This window comes from Myotis yumanensis, unplaced genomic scaffold (genome assembly GCF_028538775.1).
Source record: "Myotis yumanensis isolate MYYU_CA2020_CCGP unplaced genomic scaffold, mMyoYum1.0.hap1 SCAF_15, whole genome shotgun sequence".
Taxonomy (NCBI): Eukaryota; Metazoa; Chordata; class Mammalia; order Chiroptera; family Vespertilionidae; genus Myotis; species Myotis yumanensis.
In genome coordinates, this window is record NW_027223766.1 from 41809474 (window position 1) to 41826121 (window position 16648).

The following is a 16648-nucleotide window of genomic DNA, read 5'->3' on the forward strand; positions in this document are numbered from 1 at the left end:
TCTTTGTGAAAATTTAACACTACTTTTCATTTTGAAATAATTTTGAACTTGTTAAATTAACTTATAAAATAAGCTATATAACCTATGGAATTTATTCACAAATTATACCACTTTAATCTAATTATGGTTCAGAATTCAATCCAGAATCACACTTTGCATTTCATTGTCCTATCTCCTTGCTCTCTTTTATTCTGGATCAGTTTTTCAGTCTTCGCCTTTCACGATTTTGGTACTTTTTAAAACAGTACTGGCCAGTTATTTTGTAGATTGTCCCTAAATTTGTATGTCTGGCGATTCTTCATGATTAAATTCAGATGGTACATGTTGGCGAAGAATTTCTTTCTGGAAATGATATTGGGCCCTCCTTGGTGCATCATATTAGGAGACACATGATATATTCTTGTTACTTAACCATTTAGGTAGGACATTAGGTATCCCAACTCCATAACTTGCGATTTTCCTTTGAAATATATTTTTCATTAGTTGATTTCTATGTATATTCTAATTGGCGAGCCCAAATGACAGCACACAGCCCAGTTATTTGAGTGCACAGTTGCAAGTGACCATTCTTTAAATAAATGTATGGACAGTGCCCAACTTAACAACGGTTCTAGTTAATGATTTTTTAACTTTATGGTGGTGTAAAAGTGATATGCATTCAGTAGAAACCACACTTCGAATTTTGAATTTTGATCTTTTCCCAGGCTAGTGATGTGCAATACTCTGTAATAATGCTGGGCGGCGGCAGCGAGCCACAGCTCCCAGTCAGGCACAAGAACACGAGGGTGAACAACCAATACTCTACAGGATGTACTATCGCCAACGTTTTTTTGGATATTGCGTTCTGATAGGCTAGGCTAAACTGTGATTTTCGGTAGGTTAAATATATTAAATGCATTTTGAACTTACCTATATCTTTCAACTTGTGTTGGGTTTATTGGGATGTTACCTCATTGTGTCAGGGAGCACATGTATGAACACTATGATAAGTATGTCGTTTCTTTGTGTTTGGTCCAAGGACCCTTAGTCTGTAAATTCTGATCCCTATTTAAGAAAGAAAAGGTGACCTTGAATTTTATTTTATTTATTTTTTTAATCCTTATCCGGGAATATGTATTTTTATTGATTTTTAGGGAGAGAGAGAAAGACACACACACACATATCATTTGCCTTCCACATGTGCCCCGACCTGGATCGAACCCCCAACCTTTTGGCGTATGGGATTACGCTCCAGCCAACTGAGCCAATCTGCCTTGGATTTTAAAAAAATCTAATTGGTGGGGTGGCAAATGTTCAGTGTATTAGAGAAGGTTTCCTGGAATAAAATCGGAAGGGGGTTTTGAAATTAATGCTCTAGTGAAAAGAAGATTGGTGAGGGTGCAGGCTGTGATTTGCTCCTGTCACTCCTCTTGGTAATAGAGTTAGTTCCAAAGTCCAGGGCTCCTGACTTGCAAACAAATTTACTCTGCTTTGCTGCCTGAAACTACCCTCCTACCCTATCTCTGATGGATGTTTTGTCTCCCTTAGCTTCCTTCTTTAGGGTTATTACGTAGAAACCTGGAGCCTTATCCAAGGATTCTGAAAGCATATTAGGATGTACCTAGCCTGCTCCTTGGCTTCTGTTTCTGAATATATGTGCTTTTCTGCTTCTCAGAAAATTTGAAAAATTTTCATTAACATGCAGTATCAATTTCAATAATTATTACCATGTTTTGTCTTAACTATTTCAAAGTTTGGTAAGATGATGAACCCTTAATAGTCTTCAGCATGCTGACCTAAGATTTTCATCTCACTCTCTTAAGATCATTCTAAGCTTTCTGTTATATTTAAATGAAGCAGTTCAAATTATACATCTATTATAATTCAACCTTGAACTTAATATTTGAATGCCTACTACGTGCAAAATACGTCTTCAAGGAGCCAGTAAATAGATTAAGAATGCTTATGTATGTGAAAAGTTAAAGGTGCAAAATCATAATTTTAAGTTATACTTCATCTGAATAGTAATTTAGGTGTTATAGAACATAGGATATAAAGTAAAAAATTAAAACTCTGACATTTCACCACCTCAGAGGTAATCTCTCTTTAGGCCTTTTTATACCCTAGAAATTTGCATTCTATCCTTGAAGAATGTACATGCGTAGGATCATAGACAGGCTATCCTGTCATTACTTTAAAGAAGAGAAATGGTATTTGTGATTAATGATAAGATTTAAGCTTTGAAACAAAAATAAGAATTTTGGAAAACTTGTATGTATACCTAGATCTTGTCAGCTTTCTAAAAAAATTTTTATGAGTATAAAGTGATCTTAGGACCAAAAACTTTTAAACCATAAACATGGAGCATTTGTTGTTACTACTAAGTTTTTTTCTGGAAAGTGTATTATGGTAATTTACTTCATTATTTTATTGCTTGCAGGAAAGTAAATAGTTGGTTAGGGAATTTGGTTCAGATTGGACTGTTGATAACACTTCTTGTTCTGTTCTAAATGCTTTCTATATATTAACTCATTTAATCTTCACAATCACTTTGTGTATTATATCTATGACCTTTTACTGATGAGAACCCTGAGCCCAGGGAGATTCCAGAACTTTGTCAAGGTGACAAAACACAGCTAGTAAGCCAGTGATGGCGAACCTTTTTTTTTTTTTAAATATATATTTTATTGATTTTTTTACAGAGAGGAAAGGAGAGGGATAGAGAGTTAGAAACATCGATGAGAGAGAGACATCGATCAGCTGCCTCCTGCACACCCCCTACTGGGGATGTGCCCGCAACCCAGGTACATGCCCTTGACCGGAATCGAACCCGGGACCCTTCAGTCCGCAGGCCGATGCTCTATCCACTGAGCTAAACCGGTCAGGGCGATGGCGAACCTTTTGAGCTCGGCATGTCAGCATTTTGAAAAACCCTAACAACTCTGGTGCCGTGTCACATAGGGAAATTTTTTGATATTTGCAACCATAGTAAAACAAAGATTTATATTTTTGATATTTATTTTATATATTTAAATGCCATTTAATAAAGAAAAATCAACCAAAAAAATGAGCTTGCATGTCACCTCTGACACGCGTGTCATAGGTTCGCCATCACTGTAGTAAGCAGTTAACTGGGATTTGATTTAGGCAGTAGGCCGTCTGTCTCCTTTATAAGCCTACTGTAAAAAGAAGTGTCTTTTCTTTTGAAATCTGTGTTTTTAAAAGAAAACTTTGTGCATTATTTCACCACTCTTACTAGTTACACAACTTTTTTTTTTTACCTTTTTTAAATACAAATTTTAGATTACTTCACCCAAAGTAAAGTACTAAAATTCAGAGTACAAAAACACTAAAGCAGATTTTTGAATGCCCAGATTCCTATATTTTATATTTCCATCTGAGTAGAATGCCAACTCTGTATATGGAGCTTTGAGTGGTGCTTTCAGAATTTATAGTTTCTCTTACACCAAGCTGTTGCTCCAGGAAGTGTCGCTGATTCAGACAGCTCTATGGTGTTTGACATGGTTTCTAGCCTAATTGTTAACTGAAGGAAGATTTGATGTTTTATGCTTCCTATTAATTTCAGGCTATAATCATACTAAAGCACCAGTGAAAGGAGGGATATCACTAGAATAGAGGTGGATTTTCAGTTTATAAATTTGTCATTAGAAACAGTTTGCCCACAATCAGGATTGAATGTTTGTTTAATTTCCTATTAGTGGGAGCAGGTTGAGTCCTAACCCAGGAAGGGCAGTCAGAACTAGATGACCTGTCAGTTGATGTGGTTCCTTAGTTTTTATACACTCTAAAGTCAAAGCACTGCTGTTACATAGACCATCTTTAGATCAAGGCATATGTTACAAAAACTGTTGGTAGTATATGCTACCCAGGATAAATTGACTGGCTGGGGGTGGAGGGCAGGAAATCATTACTTGAACCCTATAAATCAATAGCAATGTTGTAGAGAGAAATATCTTTCATTTCTAAGAACTCAAGTTTCACATACTTTTATCTGTTGATTAGATTAAGGTTCAGTCCCTGTCTTTAGAATCACGAATTTAGCTCTGGATTATGAACCATCTACAGCAAGCATGTCAAACTCAAAGGCTAACACAGGCCAAATAAACAAGGTTTAAGTTTATGTGGGCCGCAAAAAAACACAAACAAAAGCTTCAATTTTCATAGAAACGTAGGTTTATTTCGATAGAGACCTGCTGAATACAAAGGGCTGAAATAAATGAGTAATCGTTAACGTAAAATAGAACATTTTAATAAAAATTAATGTTTTTTCTTGAACATTAACTTACCAGACACTGAATAACTGCACAAATTAATAAGTGTAATGCAAATAAACCTATTTTTCTTGTTCTCTGAAAGCGAAATATTTCCTGTTGCGCACACCAAACAAGTCAGTACAAGATTAATGACGAGGCAGTCGCTGCTAGTATTAATGGAGAGAAATGGTGCACCTGCACATAACGCACATAAGAGAAATGAATGCAACACAATTATAGTAATCAGTCATTAGCGAATGTTGTAGTTCGTTATTAATAAGTATGTAACAGGATATTGTAAAAATTAACTTAGGAAATTTTTATTAAGACATTTCTTACATACCGTTATATTGGCTGGGCCACAAAAATATTTGTTGTGGGCCGCGAATTTGTGACATGCTTGATCTACAGAGGTATTGGATGTGGGCTTCCAGTGGCGTCTTGCCTACTACATAAAATTAGCATGTGCATCAGCTCTGATTCAGCAAATTAATCTTAGGTATTTTTTTAAATGTTGACCATATCTTTAAAAGAGACAAACTGGCTGTGTTCAAGAACACATTTATAAATTAGTTGAAGAAATACTCAATTTCTAAATCAAATTACATTCCAGCAAGATTCATACTGATTAACATTGTTGGCTTTAGTTTAGTGCTTGAGTGTAAGATGTTCATAAATGTTGTGTTTGACCTGAAAATATTTTCCAATGTAAATTACATTTGGGTTAGGAAGTTAATGTACTATGTCATATGAAAACTTTTGTAAGTGAAAGGGAATCAGTAGCTATAACCTTGCTGAAGCTGTGATGAGGCCTCATCGTCTCATATAATGCTGTGTCCCTTTTAAATTCAGATTCTTAACGTCCCAACGTCATCATTACTTCCATTGTACTACTGTAGATGAATGAAATTTAGGAAGTTGCATTGTGTGCTTAGGATATTCTTTTTAAAGTTTTTGTATGTTTTGAAAATAGCTATTAGTCCTTTCTCCCTTTCATTTTCTATTTTGCTTGCATCCAGTTTTTTCCTTGTCACTGCTACTTTCTGATAAGTGGTATTTGCTTTTCCCCCTTTATTCTTATTTGTTCCCTCTTGGTCTTTTACATATATTGGTCTTTTTTCTCTGGCTTCCAAATCTGAAAAATTGAGCTTTTGTTTTTCTTTGGTCAGTTGACAAAACAATATATTTGATCACCTGTTTAGTGTTACAATTAACTTAATTCAGTGAACTCTTTTATCTTCCATGTCTTCCCTTAGAGTTTAATGAGACCATCTGATTTATGAATCTTCTCTATAAAATACCCAAGTGATTCTCTCACTTCTCCTTAAAATCTATATAAGGAGTGAAACACACTTTCTGACTGGGTGGCCTATTCCAAGCTTAGACCATTCATACAATTTTTTGCATATTGAGAAGATATCTTGCCTCTTGCTGAACTTAACTAGTCTTGTCTTCTGGAGCCATTCATATAATAGTCTTTTTTTTTTTAATATATTTTATTGATTTTTTTACAGAGAAGAAGGGAGAGGGATAGAGAGTTAGAAACATCAATGAGAGAGAGACATCAATCAGCTGCCTCCTGCACGCCCCCCAGTGGGGATGTGCCTGCAACCAAGGTACATGCCCTTGACCGGAATCGAACTTGGGACCCTTGAGTCCGCAGGCCGACGCTCTATCCACCGAGCCAAACCAGTTCGGCCATATACACAAGTTAGCTGTGGTTTTAAACACATTACATTGTCTTTTATAAGATGGGGATCATTGTAATTTGTACCTTATAGGTAAAGTTATGGAAGGATCAAATTAAATAATCCATATAAAATGCTTAATTGAGGTGTCAAAATGTCATGTTGATTATTGAAATAATGTTATGATTATTTTCTTCATTTGTCTATTGTATAACAAACCAACCAAAACTTAGTGACTTAAAACAATGATATATTCTTGTGATTCTTTGGCTTGCCTAGACTCTTGGCCAGTTCTTTGCATTGTATTGGCTGAGGTCACTCATTGCTCTGCATTCAGCTAAGGCGAAATAACTGAGTGGCTTCATTTAACATCCACCATGACTGGGGCTGACTTGGCCTTTCTCTCCAGAAGGGTGCTTTAACTTTCTGCGTGCTGGCCCAGGGCTCCAAGAGAGCAAAGAGGAGGAAGTTGCCAGTCCTCTCAGGGGTTAGGCCCAGATCTGGAACAGCAATCACTTCCACCACATTCTGTTGGTCTGAGCAAGTCAACAAAGTAAGCCTAGACTCTGGGGAAAGGAAAGAAATTTTACCTCTTGACAGGTGAATGAGTGGCATACGTGAACAGGTTGATGGGAATTGGTGGAGGCCATCTTTGGAGACAGTCAGTCACAGTTTTGTTCTTTCATAATTAGTTTTCTGAACCAACGTGTTAGTAGTCCTTTAAATTTAATCTTTAGTCCAGTCTTTCTTGCTTTTTATTTTTTAAATCTTAATAGTTTTCTTAGCTTCATGTAATCAGAAGATTTGATAGACAAAAGTATGCCATTTACTCTTTCTTGGCTTTTATTTTTAACAGCTTTATTGAGATACATAGACATACAAAGAACTGCACATATTTTTTAAGACTTTTAAAAATTGATTTTGAGGTAGAGAGGAAGGGAAAGAGAGAGAGAGAAACATAAATTGTCTGCCTCCTGCATGCCCTGCACTGGGGGATCAAGCCTGCAACCCAGGCATGTGCCTTGATTGGGAATCGAACCCACAACCATTCGGTGCATGGGAAGTTGCCCAACCAGCTGAGCCACACTGGCCGGGACAGAACTGCACATATTTAATGGTGCAATTTGATGTTTGCTTTCTTGATTTTTTTTTTTTCAATTACAGTTTACACTCAGTATTATTTTGTATTAGTTTCAGATGTATCGTGTAGTGGTTAGACAAAGTGGCGTCCTGTTCTCCCCTGCCCCACTCACCCATCCCCCCCCATCCCGTCAACTTGGTGTAGTCAGCATTTCACTAGAAACTTTGCCACGATTGATACTTGGTCCTTTTGCTCCATCATTCGGCCAATAAGCAGCCTATTGTTACCTCATCTTCCTGTTACTTGTAGCTTCCGGTTAATAGCTTTAAAGTTATTTTTGTTGTTACTGTTTTAATAAGATGTAATAACTAATTTAGTGTTCACCTTGGGGGGAAGAGGTGCTTACCTACTATTTTTAAAATTCTCTGTATGAGTTTATCTTTGTGTAAAGTAACATTTTTTAAGGGTACAGAAGTTACTAAAAAGATGAATTACTAATTCTCATAACATTTATTGGCAATTTTTCTAAATAACTTATACAAGTTTTCTGATGTTTATGTTAACATTTTACATCTTAAGTGATTCACCCTTAACTAACTGCATGTTTGTGGCCTGCATCTTTACATATGTTGAGTGGGTTAGATAAAGTAATTAAAAGTGAAGGACACGACTAGGCAGTGTTATTCTTAGTTTCCGTTGTCTTTCCTGCTAGACCACTTATCCACAAACAGAGACTGTCTTGCCTGCTCACCATTATATTATCAGCGCCTAGCAGTGTCATTTAAAATGTACTTGGAGAATAAGTGAATGTAAAATATGAATTAGGAATGCCTAGGTAGAGAATTGATTTCAAGGCTGGGCTTAGTTATTACTACTACTTTTATTTGAAAACAGTCTTAGTATCTTAATACCTTAGATATATGTAAATGAGCCAGAGAGCAGTTCACAGTTGAATTGTATATGAAGCCTTCTTTAAATTTATCTTTTCTCCAGTTGTTTAAAGTTGTTTTTGAATTCTAGTGAATCACATTACACTATTTCTTTAGTTATACGTACGTAATAGTCTAACCTTTAGGTTAGCCAATCAGAAATAGAATTTACCCTTAAACATGTGGAGTTGTTACAATTTAAAACTAGACTGACTTCAAAGCCATATACCATGTCTCATAGTTGAATGAAAAATGCGTTACCTGAAAAGGACTGGTCATTTGTTTCTTAAGTGAAAAAAAATCCACTATCTTCTGTTGTATGAGGAACATTTCCAAAGAGCATGTTGTTCAAAGGGTTAAACACTTTTGCAGCTTAGAGATCTTTGAATATGAAGGTCTAGGTGTGGAGTAGTAACAATTTTGTTATCCTAATCAAAGTGCTCTTCTGATTTCAGGCCAGTGGTTTTATTTTTTATTATTAATATTATTATTATTATTATTATTATTATTATTTCAGTCCTCACCCAAAGGGTATGTTTTCACTGTTTTGAGAGAGAGGATGGGGGGAGAGTGAGAGAGAGAGAGATGAAACATTGATGTGAGAGAAAAACATCAATCGGTTGCCTCCCATAAGCACCCCGACCAAGGATCAAACCTGTCACCTTTTGGAGTACAGGACTAAGCTCCAACCAACTAAGCCACACGGGCCAGGGCCAGCCAGTGGTTTTAAATATTGGTTAATAACCACAGAGGACATTTTAAGTTGACTTAGGTCACCTTCATTCCTTTTTTTTATAATACAGTGCAGTTTCGTCCTACTGCCAACTGGGCCACTACCCACTTCATTCATGTATCTTATTAGCTAAAAATTACTTAATGAAATTAAAGGTTTACTCTGCAGAACTGTAATTTTCATCATTCTACTGCTCTCTTAATTTAATTAGGAAAACTAAAACTTTTACTTTGAACATCTTTACCTGTCGTGTGAAGTATTACTTGAGTGTGTTCTTATAAATGAAGTTAATTTTGTTCTGTTTCCTCTGTCATGGACTCTGGTAATTTCTATTACATTATTAGTTTCTGCTTAAGTCATAATTCCTCCAGAGTCCCAAAAGATTAATCTCTTATGTTTTTTCCATTTTATCATGACTACCTTGAAAATGGAAATTTTGCCAGCTTGTTAGAAAATGTGGACTATCATTGAAACATACAGTCTATATTGGCATGTAAATAGCACTATGGGAGAGGGGGAAGGGTGGTATTCAAATGTATAAACCTTAAATAATAAACTGTACACTAACTTCAAATTTCAAGTGTTGCTGTCTAAAGCATTCTGTTTTTAAAGCCACAAATTCATGAGCCTACTGCATTCAACAATTATATTATTGGCGATGACTGTATTAAAGTTTTATAACTTAGGCTATAGTGTGCTCTTAATAAATGCAGGTTCCTTCAGTTTTGTAAATGTTTTATTCTTATTATGACTTTCTTTTCTTCCCAAGTCTCTCTTGGAAAAGTTCTTGATCCCCAATGCTTCACAAGCAGAGAGCAAAGTCTTCTATTTGAAAATGAAAGGCGACTACTACCGTTACTTGGCCGAGGTTGCTGCTGGGGATGACAAGAAAGGTATGCTGTATTTTCTAACCTGTATTAAAAAAATTGTGGAAGTGGTCTTTTTCTAAAGTGCAAGCAGTTTTTTGTTGTTTTTGTTCTTTTAATTGCTTAGAGCACTAAATGAAGGACAGTAATGCACTTTTTTCCTCTTTTTTTTAGTCCTGAGAATATATACTGCCTAATACTGGTATTCTAAAATTGCAGCTGGCTGAAAAGCCAATTTTGTGCATAGGAGTGTTTCCTCAGTTTTAAGAAATAGCGATCACAGCATAACTGTAGAGCATTGTAAACTAATAAAATATAATACTGAGATGATTAGAGTCGTTTTTGTCTTGACATTGACCAATAGCTAGTGTGAAGCTTATTTTTTAAATTAAAGAACCTCATTCAATTAAGGTTGCTACAACTTGATATTTCATAGGATATTTCGTTGGATATTGAGGGATGAAGATGAAGTGCAAGTTTTATCAATATATTTCTGTGTTTTATTACCCAGGGATTGTGGACCAGTCACAACAAGCATACCAAGAAGCTTTTGAAATCAGCAAAAAGGAAATGCAACCAACACATCCTATCAGATTGGGTCTGGCCCTTAACTTCTCTGTGTTCTATTATGAGATTCTGAACTCCCCGGAGAAAGCCTGCTCTCTTGCAAAGACGGTATGTATTTTACCTGTTATGTGGAAATACAGTGATCTTTATTATTTGAGCACTGAAATGTACTTTTTTTAAATCGTAGGCTTTTGATGAAGCCATTGCTGAACTTGATACATTAAGTGAAGAGTCATACAAAGACAGCACACTAATAATGCAGTTACTGAGAGACAACTTGACAGTAAGTACATAGTTAATGTGGTTGATGAGATTGTTGTTTTATAGATTATTATAAGGGATATTTCTGTCCCTTTTTTTATTATTTTTATTTATTTATTTTTATTTTCTTTAAGTATATTTTATTGATTTTTTTACAGAGAGGAAAGGAGAGGGATAGAGAGTTAGAAACATCGATGAGAGAGAGACATCGATCAGCTGCCTCCTGCACACCCCCTACTGGGGATGTGCCCGCAACCCAGGTACATGCCCTTGACCGGAATCGAACCTGGGACCTTTCAGTCCACAGGCCGACGCTCTATCCACTGAGCCAAACCGGTTTCGGCCCTTTTTTTAATATTAATGACAAGGTCCTATCTGCTGTTAAAACTGAAGAGAACCACTGTTAAAACTGAAGAAAAAAACACTGTGAAAACTGAAATATTAAACCAAAGACTTAAAAATGTTCGGTTTTGCCCTGACCGGTGTTTCTCAGTGGTTAAAGCATCAGCCTGCAGACTGAAGGGTTGTGAGTTCAATTCCTGGCCTAGGGCATGTACCTGTGTTGCAGGTTCATTCCCTGGCCCCCGTCGGGGTGCGTGCAGGGCGGCAACCAATCAATGTGTCTCTCACATCGATGTCTCGCTCCTCCCATCCCCGCTTTCCACTCTATCTAAAAAATAATCATCATCAATGGAAAAATGTCGTCAGCTGAGGATTAACAACAAAAAGTTGGGTTTCGTTAGTTACATATATATCTATTGTTAAAATAATTTTGTAACCCATGATTTTTGCATTTCAAACACGTAGGCCATTTTATTTTCCATTCTAACCTGGGTGGTGCCATTTTTTTTTTTTTCATTTTAGTTACAGAAGCGTTTAGGTGTTAGTACTGAAGACTTCTTTGTGTTCTAATTCCATTAAAAATAGTTTTCTTGGCTATAAAGTTACCTCTATATTTATTCAGCTATGGCAGGGCATTAATAACTTCACTTACAAAATTTCAGATACTCCGCAGAATCCAAATAGAAATCTATTTTTGCCTAGTCTCTTGGTTTAAAAGGTCATGATTATCCTTGGAATACGCCAGACCCAAAAAAAAAAAAAAAAGGCCCACATGCCATTATCACTGAAAAAAATGACAATTTTTTAATTATGTTAAATATCTCAATAGTGGTTGAGTGTCAAATTCTAATTGTCTCTATTTGTCTTTAAATTGTTGGGTTTCTTAAAACAGTTTTTTATCTGAATTGGGATCCAAAAAAGTCTACATAGTGCAATTTTTTTATATGTCTCTTTGGTCCCATAGGTTTTCCCATTCTCCAGATAAATATTAAATTTGAAGTTAGGTGAAAAATTATCAAGTATCTGCTGGTGTTCTAGGAAGGAAGATTATAGACTAATACTACTGGTTTTTGTTTGCTTTAGGGCCTTTTCTCTTGGGGACTAAATCATTTTATACATTTCATTTCTTCCAATTTTATTCTAGTCCACTGCTAATTTCCTGAACCAGTTCTGCATTCTAGTGTTGAATTTCTTCACAGAGAGTTTTTTTAAACAGTCTTGTGTACTTGTTTATTATTACTAAACACTTAAAATATTTTTATTGATTTCAGAGAGGAAGGGAGAGGGAGAGAGGGATAGAAACATCAATGAAGAGAGAATCATTGATTGGCTGCCGCCTGCACGCCCCCAACTGGGGATCGAGCCTGCAACCTGGGCATGTGCCCTTGACTGGAATTGAACCTGGGACCCTTCAGTCCGCAGGCTGACACACTATCCACTGAGCCAAATCAGCCAGGCACTTAACATTATTTTAGAAAGTGTAATTAGGGGGCTACTTACAAACTTGTGAGATTTTTATTTTGATCAAGAGAATAAGCCATGGTTTCTTACAGAATAAATCTTTTTATATTAAACCAGTGGCCCGGTGCACTAATTTGTGTACCAGTGGGGTCCCTCGGCCTGGCCTGCGGGATCAGGCTGAAACCGGCTCTCCAACATCCCCCAAGGGGTCCTGGATTGTGAGAGGGTACAGGCCAGGCCGAAGGATGCAGGAGGTTGGGCAGCTGGGGAAAGACCGAGGGAGGGCTTCGGGGCATGTCTGTCCCATCTTGCTTAGTCCCTATCAGCCAGACCCCAGCAGCAAGCTAACCTACCAGTTGGTGCATCTGCCCCCTTGTGGTCAGTGCACGTAATAGCAAGCAGTTGAGTGGCCTTAGCATATCATTAGCATATTACGCTTTGATTGGTTGAACGGCCGACTGGGCAACCAGGCACTTAGCATATTAGGCTTTTATTATATAGGATAAAAGATGTGGAATTTGCTAGCTAATTTTAATATAATTTTTTATGTTTTTTCTGTTTGAAATTATGAGAACTTGTCATTCTGAAAGGTAGACCCTGAGACCTAGTTACTATGTTGTATTGTCATCACTTTTTTTTAAGAGAGAGGGAGAGAAACATCAATTGGTTGCCTCTTCCACACTCCCAGGCTGGGAATTGAACTCACAACCTGGATATGTACCCTGACCAAGAATTCAGCTATCACCCTTTGGTGCATGGAATGATGCTCTAACCAGCTAAGTTGCCCAGCTAGTGTGGCTCCGTGTTTGAGTGTCAACCTGTGAACCAGGGTTTGATTTCTGGTGGTGGGCTCGATCCTCAGTTTAGAGCATGCAAGAGGCAGCTAGTCAGTGATTCTTCCTCATCACTGATGTTTCTACCTCTCCCTCTTCCTTCCTCTCTGAAATCAATAAAAATATATTTTAAAAATAAAAAAAATGAGATTTTTTTTCCACTTAATTTTTCAGTGTATAAGCAATATAAAATTTAAAATTGTCTTGAATCAATTTTTTATAATGACCTCTAAAATTATAGCATAGTAGTAAGACTTAAAAAATTACTAGTATTTCAAGCACCTGAAATAATTTTTTAACCTGCTGAAAAACTGACACTGATGAAAAAATTAATAGAATCCATGATTCTACCACTATGGGACAATTCCGTGTTTACCTCTTAGAAGATTTGGTTCTGACCATGCTGGTTTGTGTTCAGCTATTTATTTTGAATTAGACAAATTCATAAAGGTATATTTTTATAAGCTAAAAATACTAGAAAAGCTAAATTTGTATTTTTACTTAGTGTCCTGGCTCTTGAATTTCATGGGGTGTGGGATTCTCTTTGGAGTGGGAGTATAAGTCTTAAAAGGAGAAAGTGCCTTGTGCATAGGCCAAATGAGTTGATTTAGTTGCACTAAATGTGTACGTACATCCATCTGCCATTGGAGCTATTCAGGACAATCTAATATTCTGATAATTATTGAAACTTAGCATTTCTATGATTTCTTCTACTTTCTCTTTACTTTCTGTGAATAACCATGAATTTCCTACATTTGACTTTATTTGAAGACATATCTATTAATATTTTTTTCAAACTGAAACATGCTAAAAATCTTTCCTTCTTTTACCAGTTGTGGACATCGGATACCCAAGGAGATGAAGCTGAAGCAGGAGAAGGAGGAGAAAATTAACCGGCCTTCAAACTTTTGTCTGCCTCATTCTAAAATTTACACAGTAGACCATTTGTCATCCATGCTGTCCCACAAATAGTTTTTTGTTTACGATTTATGACAGGTTTATGTTACTTCTATTTGAATTTCTATATTTCCCATGTGGTTTTTATGTTTAATATTAGGGGAGTAGAGCCAGTTAACATTTAGGGAGTTACGTTTTCATCTTGAGGTGGCCAATATGGGGATGTGGAATTTTTATACGAGTTATAAATGTTTGGTATAGTACTTTTGGTACATTGTGGCTTCACAGGGCCAGTGTTAAAATTGCTTCCATGTCTAAGCAAAGAAAACTGCCTACATATTGGTTTGTCCTGGTGGGGAATAAAAGGGATAATTGGTTCCAGTCACAGGTGTAGTTGTTGTGGGTACTTTAAGTTTTGGAGCACTTAGAGTGCTGTGTTAGAAGTGGATAGCCCATGGGTAGTCCATGCTGAACCATGTGTGTATCTGTGGAATACTCAGTCTCAGTGCGCACGCCTTCGACTACAGCTGCAGAGTGTTCCTTTAGTTGTGACCCATTTAACTCTGGATAAGGGCAGAAACGGTTCACATTCCATTATTTGTAAAGTTACCTGCTGTTTGCTTTCATTATTTTTGCTACACTCATTTTATTTGTATTTAAATGTTTTAGGCAACCTAAGAACAAATGTACAAGTAAAGATGCAGTAAAATGAATTGCTTGGTATCCATTACTTCATGTATATCAAGCATAGCAGTAAAACAAAAAACCCATGTATTTAACTTTTTTTAGTTTTTTTTTTTTTTTTTTGCTTTTGTGATTTTTTTTTTTTTTTTTTTGATACTTGCCTAACATGCATGTGCTGTAAAAATAGTTAACAGGGAAATAACTTGATGATGGCTAGCTTTGTTTAATGTCTTATGAAATTTTCATGAACAATCTAAGCATAATTGTTAAGAACACGTGTATTAAGTTCATGTAAGTGGAATAAAAGTTTTATGAATGGACTTTTCAACTACTTCTCTACAGCTTTTCATGTAAATTAGTCTTTTGGTTCTGAAATTTCTCTAAAGGAAATTGTACATTTTTGGAAATTTATTCCTTATTCCCTCTTGGCAGCTAATGGGCTTTTACCAAGTTTAAATACAAAGTTTATCATAACAAAATACTACTAACAGAACTACTGTTCCCAACCACGTCCCATACTCCCCATCCTCCCAGCCCCCCAAACTCCCTGAAATAAAGGTGTTGGGTTTGTTTGTTTGTTTTCAGAGGTGTGGGGATTGATTGGAAAAAATAATATGTTCCATTTAAAATTGTAGTATGGCATTTCCTAACTTGGAAGCCACAATGTTCTTGGCCCATCATGACATTGGGTAGCATTAACTAAGTTTTGTGCTTCCAAATTGCTTTTGTTTTTAAGAATTTCTTGATACTCTTATAACCTGCCTTCAACTTTGATCCTTTATTCTTTCTATTTGTCAGGTGCACACAGGATTATCTTTTTCAGCCTTCTGTCTGTCACCAACCATTATTACTTGGTGGCCATGTACTTGGAAAAAAGGCCGCATGATCTTTCTGGCTCCACTCAATGTCTAAGGATACCCTGCTTCCTTTGCTTGCATCCCATAAACTATTTCCCTCATCCTATTTACTGCAGCAAATGTCTCCTTGTTTTATCTCCCTGTGAAACTCCACCTATCCGGAATGGTCTGTCATTGGCTGCCTTTCAAATCTTTTTTCCTCTCTTCTTTAAATAATGGGGCTAAGTTATACCCAAAGCTCGCCCTACAGACTATTTCCTAAGTACCTTGCAAAAACACCAAATAAAAATACCATTTTAAAAGAGGTGTATTTTTTCTTTTAGAATGTAAGCTCCTCAAGAGCAGGGACAATGTTTTCTTGTATGTTCTATTGTGCCTAGTACACTGTAAATGCTCAATAAATATTGATGATGGGAGGCAGCGAGTCTTGATGATAAGGGGGAGAAACCGAAATCCCAAATACTGTTTTGTTGCTTGTTTCATTATGACCTCAGATTAATTGGGAACTATCAGCCTTTTGGACAATTGTCCCAAATATTACATTCAAATAAAAGTGCAATGGAGCCCTTGGGGTCTTTCTTTCCAATGAGAAAAGATCTCATGAATTTGGAACAACAATGCATTTTCACTCACAGCTCTTTTTTTTTTTTTTTTTTTTTAATTTCTCCTGACTCCCAGGCCAAGGACATGAAATAATCCATAGCTTAGAATTTAGCTTGACTGAGGAGGTGGATCTCATTAAGTATAAGTAAAATCTAAAGCTTGTCACATTTGCCTATTTATGTGTCCGTCATCTAAGCCAGTTTGATTCTGAAGTAAATTGTGGTAATACTTTGCAACCTGGGATTTTTTTTGCCGTGGATTTGAAAAATAAAATGTTTGTAATTTATTTGTTTAATTGTTCCAAATCCAGGCTTCATGTCTGTTTTTGTCAATATGTAGTTCCAGGAATTTGGAGAATTCAGCATATTTTGTGTGTGTTTTTGGAATTGCTGAGGAACACATGTATATCCACTTAGAGTTGTCCTCTGAGAGTAGAGCAGCAGTGTGATCGGAAGTATCGACTTCTCTGCAGTTTGGGCCTATGGTCCTGGCTTTTTAAAATAGCTGTTTGTGCTACATGTGCTACAAGGATCATGGAAATGTATGTCAAGTGGCTTAACTACAGGGGCGCAATTTTTTCCCCTTCCTGTCTT

At 36.4% G+C, this 16648-nt stretch overlaps 1 protein-coding gene across 1 annotated transcript in view; it reads left to right on the plus strand.

The window, feature by feature from the left end:
• YWHAZ (tyrosine 3-monooxygenase/tryptophan 5-monooxygenase activation protein zeta) overlaps positions 1 to 16016 on the plus strand; it is a 28716-nt gene extending 12700 nt beyond the window's left edge. The window contains exons 3-6 of the mRNA XM_070392759.1: positions 9454 to 9577; positions 10062 to 10225; positions 10305 to 10400; positions 13848 to 16016. Coding sequence (XP_070248860.1) covers positions 9454 to 9577; positions 10062 to 10225; positions 10305 to 10400; positions 13848 to 13907 — 444 coding nt within the window. The 3' untranslated portion in view covers positions 13908 to 16016. The remainder of the gene's footprint in view (positions 1 to 9453; positions 9578 to 10061; positions 10226 to 10304; positions 10401 to 13847) is intronic.
• The last annotated feature ends 632 nt before the right edge of the window (positions 16017 to 16648 follow it).